The sequence below is a fragment of the Clarias gariepinus genome, chromosome 28 (assembly GCF_024256425.1).
Source record: "Clarias gariepinus isolate MV-2021 ecotype Netherlands chromosome 28, CGAR_prim_01v2, whole genome shotgun sequence".
NCBI lineage: Eukaryota > Metazoa > Chordata > Actinopteri > Siluriformes > Clariidae > Clarias > Clarias gariepinus.
The window spans coordinates 19,215,242-19,234,188 of NC_071127.1; the positions used below are offsets into that span (position 1 = coordinate 19,215,242).

The following is an 18,947-nucleotide window of genomic DNA, read 5'->3' on the forward strand; positions in this document are numbered from 1 at the left end:
CAGTCGTCATGATGTCATCTGCTGGTGTTGGTCCATTATGTTTTTTTTTTTGAGTCCAAAGTCCACACGGCATCTACCAGGAGATTTAAGAGCACTTCATGCGTCCATCTGCTGACAAGCTTTTTGCAGATGCTGATTTTCTTTTCCAGCAGGACTTCCCATCAGGCCAAAACTACGACTGATGTGACTGTATGTGACTGACCAGCAACTCGTCTCACCTGAACACTATAAACAATCTATGGGCTGATGTCAATGAGAAACACTCGTCCCAACAGCACAGACGAGCTGGAGGCTGCGATCAAAGCAACATGGTGTTCAGTAACGCATCAGCGATGCCACAGTGCCAATTCATGCTCTTCAGGAATTTCTCTAATGCAAGTTCATTAAAAGATTTAAAAGATTTCTATATTTTATGCGTAATCATTGTGGAATAAATCAGACCTTCTCTTTTTGAATTAGATTGCAAAAAAACAAAAACCTTTGGGCTGTGGAAGGGAACTGGAAACCCATTAAGTGCGGGGAAAAACACACAAACTCCACCAGAGTCGAACCCTTGACCCTGAAGGTGACGTAGCCTCATGAGTAAACCACCATGCTGCCTGGATGTGTAATACTTTTCATAATATGCAAAACTATTCCCACCATTTGGGCCTATTTTTAGAACGAGGACCTGCCATGTTGTGGCCCAGCAACTTAAAAATCCAAACGCAAGCAAATGTCAGTTATTTCTGTGATAAACTTCATGTGCATTATGTAATGTTTTATTATACAACGACGGCGACATGCAACATGCATCAGAAGACATTTTCCGCTCAACCACTGTAATAATTATTATCCTAATTTGAATTGATATAGATTTAAGATAATGAGCTGTGAGAAAAGCCTGGAATTATAATACATTTTATTATTTTTTAAATACGCTATTCTTAAATCCTATAAATGCTGCACCACCGATTAAGAACTTTGAGCTACAGTGTAAATAGTTTGTGTGTCAACAACAACACACCATGCAGGGGGTTATGTAGCGACTCAAACAACATGCAGTACTACAATACACCACAAGATGGCAGAACAAACCATAAATCTGCATAAACAAGCATTTCTCATGTTCTTATTTCTATTTGAAAGATTTGTTGCGTGTTTGCGGTGCCGTATGTAAACACTAGCACACAGTCCACTCTTCGGTGCTCACTTCAGTGAGTGTGATGTGAAGTTGATTCCAGTAGAACCGCATGCTGCAGTGTGTTATTACACGTATAGACTCAAAGGCTTAAACAATAATATATAATATTCATTTTATTAACAAAAAACACAGTTTGGGTGATTCTACAATCCCTGGCCTCTGACCTCTTAAAGTGGTGCAGAAAAGGTACTCAGAGTTCATCTGAGAGACGAGCGAGTTCCTGTCCTTATCTTATTGCTCTTTTAGCAGTAATAAACCGTTGTGCTCTCACAAGCCTGGCACACACACACACACACACTAGAGCTGTGAATCAGAGGAAAACCGTTCACTCATTTCAACTTCTTTAAATCTTTGGTTGTTGTGATTGATTATATTCAGAATTTTTCCTGACATCTTCTGGTGGACACTCCAGTCCAGTAGGTGGCAGTATTGCCACCAACCTGAAACTAAAAAAAAAAAAGAACTAAAAAAAAAATGGAGAACAACAGTAAGGATAGGAGCTGTTTGGTGTTTTTTTTTTTTTTTTGCATACGGCCGCGCACACAACCGGGGAGACGCACCAAACTGAGGCGAGACACTCACACTTAACGCGGCTCACCGTCTGGGGAACTCGTCCTGAGCTCTTAGAGCTGAAACTCCGCCCACAAATGTTATATAAATCAATCAATGTTAACCACATGACCACAGTAACAACGTACAACCCAACACATTTTAAATCTGCATTATTAATAATATGAAACTGCTTGGAGTGTGTATGAGCGGTCACTATGGCAACAGTAAGCTATTAGAGCGCATTCGTATTGATCGCGTTACTTATTACAACGAGAATCGGCCAATTAGCAGCATCTACAGAAATAACCATATTCAGGCGTCTCTGTGATGTTATAAATGACGCACAAGATATAAGCAGGAAGTGTTTTAATTAATTCTTCGTTATTCTGATTCTGCACTAAAACTAAAATTTGTTTTTTTTCTTCTTCTTGAGGTTCTGATACTTTAACTAACAGTCACCAAACGTACTTCACGTTCGCGCCGTACTCAGTTCGGGATCAAAATACAAAACACAGGTGAAGTTAAACGCTCGCACGCTGCCAGGCGAAGCAGGAAGAATGAGGTACCCGACCGGCTGAACGAGTCGAGCCTGTTCCGGCGCACCAGCGTCTCACTCTTCACCCTCCGTCAGTAGCTTTTCGTTTTGGGTTCTTGAATGCTCGAGACTCACAGGAGGGTTTTGTATTTTTCCCCTCCAGCTCTTCAGATTCGTCTGATCAGGATCACAGAGACATAAAACTGCAGTTTAGTGTTTTTATTTTTTAAAAAATTTTTGTCCTAGCACGATTCTTCAGTACTTCCAGGTGTGACTTCACCCTCCGGCTCGGGCGTCACACGCTCGCGTTAGCTCCGGTGATCAACGCTGCTGCGAACGCTAGTGAAAGGGTTTAGACTTAGAAACTGACTTGTTACGCCAGAACATTTTGATTTGCACGACACATTTCTACCTGAGACACTTCTCCCTGGCCCCCCTACAAATAAAATAAAAAAAACTCAACCATCAGATTAAAATCATTCATCATACCGCTCATTCAGAGCACAGAGCCATAGCAGGAAGTTCATTTCACAACTCTTAGATCAGGACCCATGCGAGCGAGTATAAATAAGTGGTACAATAACGCAGGATGGGTCACGGAACAGAGCGATCACTTAAATTAAGCCGAACATGAGTGGACAGAAACAACACTTAGATATTTTTAAAATATATATATATTTTTTTAATTTTCTCCCTAATTTAGTGGTGGCCAATTCCTCCCCGTCACTAGGGGGCTCCACATTAAGGCTGCTACTACCACTCAGCCGGGAGGGCGAAGACCATCACGTGTTTCCTCCAAACCGCGTGACGCCAGCCAACCGTATCTTTCCGAACTGCTCGCTCACGCACCGTTAGGGGCGGAGTCACACACTCGGAGGAAAGCGCTAGCCGCTCCTTCCGCGTGCGCAAGCTCACAGACGCCCCTGATTGGCTGTAGAGTTAATTGCACTAACTGTCAGTCATCAGCTACGGTTTGTTAGTTCCGCCAGACACAAGGAAATGTGGTGCTGGAGCAAAATAACAGGTTAAATAAAGAAACAAATCTAATCTGGTTATAATTAATGGTGTTTGTGGAACTGTTGTATAAAAGTAATATCAGATCCTGCTGTAGTACTGAATATCAGAAGGGCGGTGATGCCCTCAGTAATGGACGTACCTACAGTACCAACGCTGCACCCTCTCTGCTCTCTTTCTCTCGGCCTGATTAGGTGGACCCGGCTTTTACGATGCATAAGAATCAGTACAGTGAAACCTCGGATTGCGAGTAACGCAGTTTGCGAGTGTTCCGCAATTTTTTTCATAGCAAATAAGTCTTGGATTACGAGTACCGAGTATCATGTATCACGCTTGCGCTTGTTGTTTTGAGGCCAAGTGTCACGTGATCACAACTGAGACAACGGGTTTTCTCTTTCTTGAGCTGCGGAATTGTGGGTAATCGTCTCCCCTGCTGGGTCTTAGTGCTCGTCTCTTATTGGTATAATCAACATCCGTGCACGCGTGTACTGTTTACTATAACACTGTGACCATGTGTGTGTCCGTAAAACATATTTTATTTTGTGTCTGTATGTGTGTGTGTAGCAAAAGCAAGTCTCATTAGAGAGGTTAAAGATCCACTTCCTCTCTCTGCTCAAGACTCAGCCTCCATGTGCACCGCTCACGCACGCTCACACACACGCAGACCCCTCCTACTTTCGCCTTCACAGACACACACACACACTCTTTCTCTCTGCCCTACACAGAAACACTCCCTGTCACGATTCTTTTCAAAGGTAAAACGCAGGTTAATTTGTTTTATTTTCACTTTACAGCAGTGGTTCCGTTGGTGTGTAGCTCAATCGAGTGTCATTAGAGAGATTTCTTGTTTATTTTTGAAAAGAGTGGAGGAAGGGTAACTGTGTAAGACGAGAAGGGGAATAGGGGAGCTTACTTTAGATTTCCACACACACACACGGAAAGACTTATCTGTTGGGATTTAATTTTACTTTTTTTTTTTTTTTTTTTTTTTTTTTTTAAAGGTGAGGTGCAGGTAAATTTGTTTTATTTTTAATTTAATATTTTGTGTTACTGATTTTTATGTTGTTTTTTTGGGCTGTGGAACGAATTATTTGAGTTTCCATTATTTCTTATGGGAAAATTCAATTGGTTTATGAGTGTTTTGGAATCAAATTATGCTCGTAATCCAAGGTTCCACTGTACCTGTATTATGAGGGATTTAACACTAACTGCCTCTTAAGTGATCAGGGTTTTGTGAAGTGGTGTAAAATTAAATATGTATTTTCACGAATATGGATATCAGATCCCATCAGTTCTCAGAATTCTGAAGAGATACTGATTCCTAAATCTTCTGTCAAACATGCGGCAGGAAATGGGTGAACAGATGAACTGGTGAACAGGTGAAGAGGAGGTGCTGAGCAGTTATTGCTTAAGGAGCATGCAGAAAGTTCAGATCAAAGAGTTTAGATCAGAAGTGTTGTGTGTGTTTAAGCACGATTAGCTTAGCGGCACAGAGCATTTTGATGGTGAATCGTCAAGGGGTTATGGTGAGGGGATTTCTAAAAGGAATAAAAATTAAAAAAAAAACCTAGTACTGCCTCTGGCCAGGGAAAATATATAAATAAATAACCAGAAGTAGTAAATAAAAGCAGAGGGAATCACGTCCTGAGTGCATCCCCCGCCGGCACAGAATATACACCGACTCTCTTTCATGCTCAGGCTTCCCCTCCTCACAGGCACAGAGATATGCAGTCTCCAGCCAAATCTCTCTCTCTCTCACACACACACACACACACACACACACACACACACACACACACACACACACACACACACACACACACAGTCACATTTGACACCAAGACTGCGTTCACACGATTAATTTGTACTGTCTCCAGAAACAATGGAAGAGGTAGTATTTTTTTTTATCCACAAATTATACCAACAAACCACAACTTGCAAAATGTAACTTTATTTACATGCTGAATCAGACGCCTTGGAGAGCTTCGTGTCCCACTTCGTTGACTCTAGCCATCAAATTATGTTGTTTTTTCCCCCCAGAAAGATCAAAAAAGTTCCCTAGGCATGATATCAGAATGGAATAATATGGTTGTATCGTGGCACTCAGTACAGCAGCTGCTGCATTTATACGGTGACGGCTAATAGTCAAACTTTCTTTTCAAGCGAGTCGCCCCTCCTATTTCTCTAACCTTGAGGTCTGCACTGATTGCAGCAGTTGGGTAGTAAGTGGTGCGTCAACCCACCGGCGCCGAGGTTCGCACACGGATCCTCAGAAGCCCAAATGAACAACCTAGGGCCTTAGCTGTCTGAGCAGCCAAAAGTAACATGAGAAAATACAACCTGTATTCCACTTCTCCCTGTCCCAGAACAGGTCACTTCACTAATTAGTTGTGAGAAACTAGTATGTAAAGTAAGAAGAGGTCAAGAATCCGTCTTCTCTTCGTGATCGTCCGGGTTTGAGAGAGTGACACCAGAGTACTGTAGATGTCTATTCGACTCTATGCCCAGCTGGATCGAGCAGGTTTTAAAAAATACAGGACATCATACTAAATGGATTGTTGTAGAGCAACTTCAATGCATAAAAAATGACCCTGATCATCTTCAATGTCAAAAAAATTGTCAATGTCATTATAACATTAAATTTATCTCGTGTCTCAATACTTTTGGTCAACAGTGTATAATGTAAACCAGAAAAGCTCACCGTTCTTTCAGACAAGCAGTACGAAAGCTAGTGAAAAAACATTTAACTTTGTGGTGACCTTGACCCCGTTTGGACCCGTCCCACAAAATTAAATACGCTCAACTAGTGAAAATTCTATTTAGATCATACTCAGCCAACCATGCTTTAAGACACTGCGTGTGCATATGAGAGTATCAGACAGAAGCATTGATGTCCAGGGCCAAACCCATAACAATCTAAAGTATAAATGTGACCGAGCCGCTACCTACACTCCACAACACCTTATTTGTTGTTGTTGCCAGTCTTTCGGCTGCTCCCATCGAGGGGTCGCCACAGCGGACCGTCCGATCTGCACACAGCTTAGCACAGGCTTTATACCAGATGCCCTTCCTGATAGAACCCTTCCATTTTATCCGGGCTTGGGACCAGCACTGCATCCAGTGGCTGGGGTTTGGGCATGGGGTTTGAATTGAACCTGTGACCACTGAGCCACCAATGCCAGCACCATCCACCTACATCAAAAACCTTTATTTGTTTTATCAAAAAATAAACCGTATCAGATTGCAATGAGTTCTGCCCATGCAAAATCATTCCCTCGTCCCTGCGATGGTTGTAACACACTTCACTTAAGCTACCAGAGCATGGAACGGTCATTAAAACAGCATCGAGGACTCGAGGAAGTGGGAAATGACAAGAGAAAGCAGACGAGGACACACTTGTGTTAAGAATGCGAGGAAGCACTGGAAAGGGATTTTTTCGTCTAAATGAATGAACGTGGTGATTTATTACACCTGATGCTAAACATTACCCAGAGCAAGCATTCTGCTGCATAGGTAAAGACTAAACTTGAATTTAATTAACTGCAACCTGATGAGCGAAGCTGAGCAGACGTGTAAGAACTCACCGGCAGGCTTGAAGGGCGGCCTTGCATGCTGTCCTCTGTACCGCTCTTACTGGAGGCCAGGGGTGTGTTCGAGGTAGGACCGGAAGCGTGCGAACTAAATGAGTCTTGGGACAACTCCTAAAGGGAAGGAGAAAGAGAGAGGGAGATGATTACAAGCGAACAGAGAGACCAGTTCGCTTGTAGTATCGGGATGACTGCTCAGTTTTCAGACTTCACCGACCTGCTTTAACCCTTGGCAAAAATAAAGTCGTAACTCTACTTGATGAGAAATAATGAAGGGGGAAACAACCCACACACAAGCAACTGTGCACTTTCTGTGGCTGTATCTCAATGTTTTCCCATACCTACTGACGCTCCCTGCGACTCACTAATACTCCAGACCAGAGCTCCTCACCTGTTGTGGAGGCGGGAAGCGCTGGAAGGGCGTTGTCTGCTGTGGAGTCTGTGTTGGTGGAGTTTGTGAGTAAGGTGAGTGCCCCTGTGGAGGAGCACTGTGACCCATAGGCTGCTGGGATTGCTGAGGAGGCCCTACACTGGGCTGCTGCTGCTGTTGTGTTGAGCCTTGTTGCTGCTGCTGAGTCTGAGAAGAAGGAGGCACAGGAGGAGCAGGAGGCTGTCCGGAACCAGGCGACGCTTGGGGGAATCCAGGCTGCTGTTGAGGCTGCTGAGGGCCCTGAGCTGACTGGGACTGTAGAACAGTCTGAGGCTGGGGGTAAGAGGGCTGGCCAGCCTGGGAATGTGGAGTTTGGGGGTACGAAGTCTGGGCTTGCGGTTGCTGGGAGTACGGAGGACCTGATGGGGATTGGGAGTAGGGATGCTGGGAGCCCGGGCCACTGGGGTGCTGCTGAGGGTACGAACCCTGCGGAAGTCCTCCGTGGGGAGTAAGAGGGTGCTGTTGACCGTAGTAACCTCCTTGGCCCTGACCATAAGCTCCTGGGCCTTGCTGTCCATAACCCATCTACAAAAGATAAAGAAAAAGGACAGAGGGATCAGAAGAAGGACAGTTTATACCATTAAAAATGTAATTTTACATGAACAAGGTTTACATTTGTTCAAAAAACAAGGATTGTAGAAGCGGAACAACTCAAACAGTGGGCTCAAAAACAAATAAAAGTCATAAATCCCAAAATCACCACTGAGGCTTAATACAAAACTGAGGTTATTAAAAAAGTACAAACCAAACTTCAGTGCCTTTGAATTTTAAGTTGCCAAAGACTTTAAACTTGGCCATACACCCACTAACAGGGGTCGCTTAGCGGTTAAGGCATTGGACCACCGATCGAAAGGTCGCAGGTTCAAACCTCATCACCACCAGGTTGTAGCAGTTACGCCCTTGAGCATGACCCTTAACCCTCAACTGCTTAGATGTATGATGAGATTAAAATGTAAGTCACTCTGGATAAGGGTGTCTGGCAAATGCTGGAAATGTAAGCTGGTTTAAAAAAAATTATAAATTAATTAATAAAAAATCAGGCCAAATAACAGAACTATAAACGCCTACTGTAGTTTAATTGCACCATACACATGCATCCTGCGTCAATAAAACTGACCAAAACACATTTTCTTCAGCCAAACATGCTAAAAAATACCCGTTATAATTTGTTTTATTTACTATTATTTAAAGAAAGAAATCAGTGCCTTATGTATAAAACAGTAACAAAAGAAGTACAAAGATTTTATAAAATTATTGAACATTTTAAATGCTGTTTAAATTTTAAGTTTGTAGTTCTGTAAGTAATAAATAAAAATAAGTGACTGTTTGTTCTTGTTACCAAATTTCAATATTGACTAAAATAATCGTGATTATGATTTTTGCGATAATTGAGAAGCTTCACTGAGGTTTAGGTTGCAGTTATGATTGGCACAAAGAAAGAGGGATTCACACTCTAATTAGCGACATTAATTACACAAAAATTAATCCATGCTCTGGCGGTTTAATATCTGCACTTTAATTTTTGGAGAAATCTGATCTGTAACCATTTGCCAAAGATTTTTCAAACAGTTTGAGTTTATACGGCGAAGTGATAGAGATGTTGCATAATCATTTCTCTCTTCTATACATGAAACAGTCATTTAACGACTGCATTTCATGTTTCCTCACATTCTCCTCGCTGCGCTCTGTATGAGGATCTGAAACCATGTGGTGTGAGAAATATGCAAAGATAGAGGAAATCAGGAGGGGGGGGGTCACTGCACTGTACATGCATGCTACACACACACACACACACACACACACACACACACACACACACACAGTCCTTAACGTGCCTTTTGCCTTGACGCTGCAGTGTGTGTTACGCTCTGTACAGCCGGCTGGAAAAACTCTGAATGGAGTAGACAATAGAATAAATGAAGTGTGTGTGCTGTAGCGAAACAAACTGTAGGATAAGCAGCGCCTGAACCATTTGGCTTCTCTATCGGATTATAACGTGTCAAGGCATAGCAGTACAACGAATAAAACTTCTTGATGTGCACAGAGTCAGAGTTACTGACGTGACTGACGTGACTGATAAAGGGGTGTGGCTGAAGCAAGGGGGCGTTTCTTAAGCTCTACTTTTCCTCCCTCACTTCCTGTTTGGAAATTCAGTCATCAAAGGTATACGAACATTACAGAAGAACCATCCTGCAAATCAAGCGTCAGGGTAACGAGCTTTATTTAGGGTTGATTTTGTAACAGTGCTGAGGATCATGGGTAAGAATTTGGAACAGTTGAGTTCAACAGACAATTAGCAATAAACGTTTGCATTAAAATGAAATCAGGCTGTTCAAAATGTCATGGGTTTGTTGATCAGTCCCCCTCTCGGGGTGCTGCGCGACATCAGAAGCAGGGGCACCTCTCAGGGGTTTCCCCAAACCGAGGCTTCTTCCTCTCTTCTTTCTTTACTCGAGTTGAAAAGCACACGTAAGACGAGAGGCGCAAGTGGCATCAAAAAGGGGTTGAAATGAAACGGAAGCTTATTTTTTTAACCTTGTTCTAAACGTCGCACCTCCTCCTTTATCTCATCAGCGCTCACTAAAACAGAGAAAGCTCATGATCAGGATCACCTTCAGGTGCACCACCTCCTCCCACTCACTCATTTACAAACTGCTGCTCGAGCACGCGCCCTCCGACACACCGCGCCTCACTTCCTGCTTGTAGTAGCTCGCAAACAAACTTCAAGCTTGTTTATTATCTTTAGTTCATGTGATGGGTTTGGTGTCCTGAGATCGGAATTCTGATTCGGCTCACGGTCACGGACAGAACGTCTCGTGCAACACTGTTCCGTTTAAACTGCTCACGCTATCCGCATTTATACTGTAATATTTCTTCAATCTGACTGAAATCTTTCTGATTAGAAATTCTAACTTAAAAAGGGTTTAATCTCCAAGACCTGTAAAAGACTTTCCCCCTGACTCTGAGGTTAGGAGTCATACACCTGATCACGTCCATGGTTATTCTTTTCTGATAAATCCCACCTTCTGCATTATAATTGGTCACAAGCATTCAGTCTAATCTATGATTGGTTAAATGCGAGCCAATCAGAGCTCTTTTCACAGCTGGAGACTCGATGGATGAAAACCTAAAGTAAGTAAAGGTGGGAGAGTCGTTAGTGCTCGCGGAACTCCCAGAAACTCATCACGTAACTTAGTGTTACCCTCACATGGGGAAAACATGCGCTGAAAGATTATATTTATTCCAACAAGAGAGAGAAATCTGACCGAGTGTTTGCTTGTGTAATATGTAGGGCTGCAACAACTAATCGATAAAATCGATAATTATCGATAATGAAATTCGTTGTCAACGAATGCCGTTATCGATTAGTTGGGCTGGTCACGTCACTGAGGCGCGCGACCACAAGATGCACAAATACACACAGCCGCTCGTGCAATGGAGGTTACAAAAGCGTCTGCAGGAAAAAGCGCGCGCCCCAAGTCCTCCAAGGTATGGGAGCGATTAAACTCCTCTAAGAAGACGATAACCTGCACGCTATGCAAGACCGAACTTTCACGGCATGTCATGCACGAACACTTAAAAAGAAAACACGTTGGTGTTACGGATGGCGAAACGTCAGCAGGGTCAGTAAAAACTGTATCTCTTCATCGTGTAAAAGTTGAAGTGCTTTTGTTTAAACTGTTTGCGCAATGTGATGCTAGCGAGTAGCACGTGAACAGATCTAGCGCGACTGTCCCGAAGTTAGCAATCACCTCATGAGCAATAGTGAGTAGTTAAATGGCGCTATTTTAGATTAGTTTAAATTACACGGTGCGAATAACAGAATATTACATTTAGTGATTGTTGTGGTTTTCAGCGAATGCAAATAACAGTATATTTGTGACTATTAGATTTTTGCATTTCTACAGTTTTTTTTATAGTCCACTACAAAGTTAACTTGTAATTTACTGTGGTTTTACTTATGCATACATCATTTTATTATACAAAATTACATTATTTTAGCTGTATATCTTATCAATTAAATATATCAGTGTATTTTTTTAAAACTGTATACACTCAACAAAAATATAAACGCAACACCTTTGTTTCTGCTCCGATTTTTCATGAGATGGACTTAAAGATCTAAAATTCATTCCAGTTATACAATATTACCATTTCTCTCCAACATTTCAGGGTGGCCTTTTATTGTGGGCAGTATAAGGTACACCTGTGCACTACTCATGATGTCAGATCAGCATCTTGATGTGGCACACCTGTGAGGTGGGATGGATTATCTCAGCAAAGCAGAAGTGCTCACTATCACACATTTAGACTGATTTGTGAACAATGTTTGAGAGAAATGGTAATATTGTGAGATCTTTAAGTCCATCTCATGAAAAATCGGAGCAGAAACAAAGGTGTTGCGTTTATATTTTTGTTGAGTGTATATATATATATATATATATATATATATATATATATATATATATACACACTGTATATATTATATACATATATATATATATATATATATATATACACTGTATATATTATATACTACATTTCATTTAAGGTTTAAAATGTCAAAATTAAAGATTATTAAACTCTTTATGTGGCCATTGCATTTTTAAAAGTTTATTTTTATACATAAATAACACCCTGATTTTTTTTTTTTTATAGTTATAAGCGAAATATCAAATTAAACAAGCGGGTAGGTTTGATCCGATTAATCGAAAACATAATCGCCCAACTAATCGATTATCAAAATAATCGTTAGTTGCAGCCCTAGTAATATGCCCGTTGGACATCCATTTGGATCAGACTCATTACCCTCCATTAGGATCACCGCATACAGACAATTACATAAATTATGACTATGTGTCTAAATAAATTTTTCCCCTTCATTTCTAGTAAACTTCTCAAAGTCTGACTCGCACTCCGGCTGGGAGTTGAGTGCGTGAGTTTTCCTGCACGTATAACTCAATCGGACACAGAAACCGGCCAAGGCGCTCTGCACACGATCCATATTAACCGTCCCAGCCTTCGATCCGGAAGTCGAACAAAATGCGCACCGGCAGAAGAAGCCGCTAACAATACGACAGTGTCGTCTACCTTTGGGTAACACCGTAACCATGGGGGATAGCGTGCATCTCATTTGTAGAAAAAACCTAACCGTATAGCAGGTATAAAGCACAGATTGCGCTCAATGTGATACCAGTGTGGTCAATTGGGAATACAATACCAACAAAGCTGGAAGCAGGCATACAGCCACCGGTCGGAGTGAAGATGGACATACTTCGGTCAACAAATTGATTCTTCTGCTGTGCTTGTATAATCAGACAAGGACAATAGTCCAGTCAAATGGCCTAGTTGAGCTGTAGCCATCGCGCCGCTTAACTGTGTGTGTGATCCTACCAAAGGGTAGTTTTTAACGCAAAACTTTTAATATCCAGTTAAATAGCCGAAGCATGTGAATGAACGTCCTAAGCCCCTCCAGACTGCATCCGAGGAAGCAGCTTATGCTGGATGTAATCAGACCCCAAATCCTAAAATCATACGAGTCAAGCATCTTAAGTCAGAACTCACCTGCTGTCCGTACTGCAGACCCCCCACAGCACCAGGGGTCCGTCCTTGCATGCCCATTGGGTATCTCTGTGTTCCGGGGGAACCGTAGCCTTGCCCGGGGTAAGGAGGCCCTTGCTGGGCCCCAGGTGCAGGCCCCTGCTGCTGAGAGTAAGGGTTTCCTGCTCCGAAATGCTGACCCCTGATCTTCCCCACCTGGTCCATTGGCGTTGGGGTCTAAAGAGAAGGAAAAGAAGGAATTCATCTGGTTGCTGCAAGTAAGTTCACTTTAAGGTTCAGGTAAAATGCTTTCTCCGAGCGCAGGTTCAAAAACTCTGCTTTCTTAACCGTGTACAGTTCCCACAGACAGGTGCGTCTCTGGCAATGAGTTATCGATTTTCAAGAATCAAGCGTTCCACTCCCTGGATGTTCATGAGACCGACTGCAGAGGGCTTTGAGCCACTGCGTTTTTTCCGTTGTTTCACTCTCGCTCTTGTCATGAACACAGTTGCTGCCCGGTAAGTGAGACACAGACAAACAGCCTGGTTAGAAACACTGAGACTAGAGAGTCCATGAAAGAGTCTAAAAACAGACAATTAGTCTGTCATTGTCCTGCCTGAGTGTGAGGAGAGGACAGAGTGCCGGAGCAAAGAGTTTATAAACAGGAAGTGAGGCTATAGTAGATTTTACGTTAGGTTATTCTACACACCTGCGCGCCACCCTGCCCGCATCACACCTGCATCGCACCACCCGCACCATGCCACGCCACCCGCATCACACCGTGACCGGTACAGCCCTGGTGCACTGCTTATGGGTCGAAGCTCAGCGCTGTGCCCAACACCACAAAACCACAACACAACATTCACAACCCAACAACCATGTGATTTATTCCTGTCTAATAAAGCATCGTGTCCCATGTCAAACATTGGCAAAAATGAAAAAAACGGTTGTTGTTTTCTGAACGCTCTAATAATCAAGAGAAACGACGGAGCTGCTAACGAACTCGTTCGATTAAGTACCGACAGCGGCGGAGTGATACTTAGCGTTTTTGTTTCATCTCTGTCAAAAATCTCTTTAGTGCTTTTGTCTGTCCAGCTCCGTGCACTCGGTTCAAACAGCCTGACATACATCAACACCGCCAACAACCGAACACACTCCACTAGTCAGTAACCATCCTATAATCGATCAGCGGTGTGAATAAACCAATCGCTAATCAATTAATAATCATTTTAACTACAGTACAATTATTCTCATACTTTTCCTAAAAATCGATGGCTGTTTCGCTCCTCCTTATTTCCTCACTTCCAATTTTAGCTAAATAAGGATCAGCGAATAGTAACAGCAGTGACGTTCTGCAGTGTTTACACACAGGGATGACTTTAAAGGCCCGAGTGTATGGAGCTCAAACACACGGTCACTCGGAGCTTCTGAGGTACGAAGTCAAACGCCGTCTAAATCCAGCCTTACGATCCTCACACTGCAGCACTCGTTTTAGTATCCTCCACTACCACACACACACACACACACACCCCTTTCCGTAGGTCATTGAAGAAGACCATTAGAGCTATTTATAGCAGGAAGGCACAGCACAGTCTGGATGGGTCCAACAAAGCCGTGTGTGTGTGTGTGTGTGGGGTTGTTTGTTCGTGCATGTGTCTGAACCAAGGCCAGCCCTGATTCCCTGCAGCTTTAATAAAACACTCTTGGCACCGGATGAATCATGGAAGCGCAGCCGCGGCCTCAAAGCCGTCTGGAAGGACAGACGAGACACATTTCGGCGTCTGATCCTGAACCTGACCGTTTAACCCCGAGCAGGACGAGACGCCTGGGATATACAGGAGAAGAGATTGAGCCACGCACACACACACAAGCATCAAGACCAATATGTGAAGAGGTTAAACGCTTAGGTTTACTCAAAGCGGAGAACCTGCGAGAACCCGTAGAGCTTTAACTCCACTTCAGACAACTTTAACCCCGTGAGCCCTTTCACGAGAACTGAACTACTTCTGCTTTCAATCTCTCACCTCAGGAACTACAGAAGCTGTCTGCAGACACTAGAACTATACACACACAGTCATGTTCGAAGGTTCTGATCAAAAGAAGGGGAAATGTGTTTTTTGTGTAAAAGCATAAAAATAAATCAATAAACTTAGGAAGTCTTAGCATTAGGCAAATACAACCTCAGACCAACAACAACACATTACCTTTTTCACTGTGACATTATTTAAACAAACAAACAAAAGAGCCGAAAAGGGGGGGGGGGGGGGGGGAAAAAAACCATGCAGGCAAAAATAAGTACCCCCCTGTTTCAGTAGCCTGTAGACCCACCTTTAGCGACTATAACTTGAAGTAATCACTTCCTGTATGTCTCATCGTTTAGGTCCAGTCTTCTTGCTTTAGTGCATTGAGGTTTTGGGGGGATTTGCTTATGCACAGCTCCGTTAAGATCCCACCACAGCATTTCAGTTAGGTTAAGGCCAGGACTTTGACTAGCTCAGTCCAAAACCTTGATTCTTTTCTTTTTCAGCCATTCTGATGTAGATTTAATGGTCTGCTTTAGATTACTGAGCCAATTTAGACCAAGCTTGGCCTCACATTTACGTCTGGATTACTCATGGTCGACTCAATGACTGCAAGGTGCCCAGGTCCTGCATAACCAGCCCAAATCATCTGCCCACTCCCTAAATCATCACCCCTCCACTGCCGTGCTTGACAGTGTGTATGAGGTGATCCTGCAGAAATGCTGTTTGGCAAAAACCAAACATCTCAGTTTTAGTCACCAGTCCATGGGCCTTTATTCCAGTCAATTTGTTTTTTTGTTTAGATGCAGTTTTGCAACCCTTAATCGTGCTTCCATGATCTTTTTAGAAGGAAGAGGCTTTCTCTGGACACCCTTTCAGACAAACCGTACTTGATCGTTGCAGGGTTTTATTTGGGGGGGGGGGGGTGAATAATCTTTCTCACTGGAGAATGTTGAACTCTAAATTGTTTGGAAATGGTTTTATATCCATTTCTAGATTTATGTGGAGCAACAGTTGCTTCTCTAAACCCATGCTTATGTCGTTCCCTCTTGGCATAGTGTTACACACACAAGTTTTAGTCTGGTACATTCAGAACAGAGGTCTACACACCTGCTGACAACCAACTAATCAAAGGCTGATGATGAGCAGCACCTGGTCAAGCAATGTAAGTTATAATATAAGCACGATTCTGTAGAAGAGGCAAAAATGTTTTATTCCAAAATCGGATAAATCGTCAATGCTTCATCATATACACACAGTTTGGGAAACTGATTCTAATTTCATTTAGCTCGACTGCGTGAGGTCAACTTTAAAGCTTGGCCGGTGAAGCTCCGCCTCTGCTTTGCTTAGCACCAAATCTCAGCGTGATCAGATGTACGGTTTTCTGAGGAACAGTTACTTCACCTCAACTTCACTCCCTCTGTGTAACACCAAACTTTGCATATGATGACGTAATGAAGTGCTTGTGCAAATCCGTGCAGTGGACCGTGAGATCCTGAGGTCGGTCCTGAGCTCCGACTGATTGTCCTGTTGGAACTTAGACTACCCTACATCTTGGGTTCCTCAATGTTCCTCCTTTCCATAAAGGATCTGGACACATCCCCCAGAGCATGATCATCATTGCGATGCTGTTACCACTGTGTTGCACCTTTTAGACCAAATGTTTCGACTTGACCTCATCAGAGCTTAAACCCCCTTTCTAAAGTCTCTCAGATGTTCTAATGTGGCTTTCGACTTACATCTGGGGACATGGAGATAGGACTTTCACTGTAGAGAGTGAAACCGCTAAACCTTTCCCATGGTATACGGGATGAAGCGATGGCTAGACTGTCTTGAAGAGGTTGTGCCTGATCTCAACACGCAGACGGATGAATGAGGAAGAGATGAAACAACGGATGCTGCTCATTTAATCCCCTGTAGAAATGCCAGAAAACACACTAAACACACTAATCCATTTAAACATCCAGCACACACACACACACACAAACCGTGAGTTACACGAGGTTCCATCACCCCCAGGTCCAGAGGGGTGTTAGCATTCAGGACAGGACAGTCTGCTGGAGCGACGCCGCCACTGTTACTCTGGTGTTTCAGCACGGGTTAGTGAGTGTGGGCAGTGCGAGCGCGCCTGAGCCGTGCGAGCGCGCCTGAGCCGTGCGAGCGCGCCTGAGCCGTGCGAGCTGTTACTGTCAGAGTCACGGCTTCACACTCGATTCCAAAATTATTCTGTTCCCACACTGTCTGTCATGTCTCTCACCCTCTTTCGATGTGCATTTATGTCTCTTTTGCTTGCTGTCTCATTCTCTCTCTCCAATTGTGTCTCTCCCTCTTTGCCACACACACACATATTGCCACAATGTCCCCTACACCCCTCTCTCATGTGTTTATTATTGTGTCTCTCGCTCTTTGTTGTGTCTGTGGCTCATTGTTGTTGTGTCTCCCTTTCATCGCCTCATTGTCTCTCTCATCATATGTCCCTCTCTCATCATATGTCCCTCTCTCATCATATGTCCCTCTCTCATCATATGTCCCTCTCTCATCATATGTCCCTCTCTCATCATATGTCCCTCTCTCATCATATGTCCCTCTCTCTCTAGTTGTCCCTCTCTCTCTAGTTGTCCCTCTCTCTCTAGTTGTCCCTCTCTCTCTAGTTGTCCCTCTCTCTCTCTCTCTAGTTGTCTCTCTCTCTCTACTTCTCGTCATCATTGTGCCTCTTTCTTTCTCATGGCTCCTCTTTCTCATTATGCATGCTTGTCTCCCTCTCCCCCGCTTTATTTCCCTCTTTACAGACACACACACACACACACACACACACACACACACACAGAGCCTAAGTAAAGCCCAATCACTGAGGTTCACTGAGTAAGCGCGGCAGGCAGCAGATTTTTTCCAGCGTTATTTATTTATATGAACATTAAATATCCTAATTACTAAAAATAGAACAATAAATCAACAGATCAGGCGATTATCAGAATAACTGCAGTCCGACTCCAAACCGTTCCGTACTGGAGCAATGTTTCTGTATACAAACACACACACAAACCCCCCCCCCCCCCCCACACACACACACACACACGATAACGCGATCGACCCTGCCAGTGTCTGCTCCTCTATAAACACTCCTGTTGTTCACTGGAGCTCGTGTTTGGGTTTGTCTGGCTTTCTGCTGAGGTCTCATCCAGTTCTCATGAAACTTTAGCAGAAAGCCAGAGCTCATGCCACGTCTCTCCACTACACCGCGTGCACACTCACATTCCAGATGTTCACCAGCTTGTGTGCGACTGCGCTCCTCCGAGTTCGGACACCGCGCTAACCATTTAACGTTTCAGAGCCGCTAGCCGCTTGGTTTAAGGGGGGGAGGGGCGGAGGCGTGGCCGTGCAGGCGGAAAGCTCTCTGCTGGAGTTTTACGTGATTCTGCGGTAATGAAATGCAGTAAAGAGTAAAAACATCAAGACATAATCTAAATGAGGATACGAATCAGCAGAAGAAATGTCCCGCCATGATTTCATTAAGTTATTAATCTGGCCAAGTCGAGACCTCCATTCTTTAGGAGCGACTGGTCAGGCAGCGTGACGTGCACGCAGAGTTACCGTTCCCATAAAACATTATTTATAGATAACGGCACTCGCTCTCCAGTGTGTTATTCTGTTTATATCACAGCGGTTCATTTATTAATACCACATGATACGGTAAAGCAGATTACGGTTATAACCTCTGTGGAGCGTCCAAGAGACGAGTTCCAGTTCTGCATCAGCCAGGTACGGTTCCTAATCAGCGTTACCCAAATATTTGGCTTGGTGTGTAAAATAAAACACTTAAAACGCTTCCTGAAAACATTAATACAGTACTGTACATAACATGCCGATGGTGTTGCACCCGTTTCCTATCGCTCTATTGTTCCCACTTTCTTTTCACTCATGACTGTTTTCTTTCCTCTGCTGCATCACCAGCACTCGACCCAGATTTAGATTTTGGATTTGAGGTTACAGAAGTAAATAAGAAACTCTCACAGTGTTAGCGACAACACAGTGTGACTAAAAGTGGATTTTTGTGTTGGAAGCAGAAGAAAATGGGCGTTACTGT

The 18,947-nt window shown here is 43.4% G+C and overlaps 1 protein-coding gene across 1 annotated transcript in view; it reads right to left on the minus strand.

Moving 5' to 3' along the window:
• arid1ab (AT rich interactive domain 1Ab (SWI-like)) overlaps positions 1-18,947 on the minus strand; it is a 45,566-nt gene that overhangs the window by 19,696 nt on the left and 6,923 nt on the right. The window contains exons 2-4 of the mRNA XM_053489853.1: positions 12,867-13,079; positions 7,263-7,826; positions 6,869-6,985 (exon numbers count right to left, since the gene is read on the minus strand). Of these exons, the coding sequence (XP_053345828.1) occupies positions 6,869-6,985; positions 7,263-7,826; positions 12,867-13,079 (894 nt within the window). The remainder of the gene's footprint in view (positions 1-6,868; positions 6,986-7,262; positions 7,827-12,866; positions 13,080-18,947) is intronic.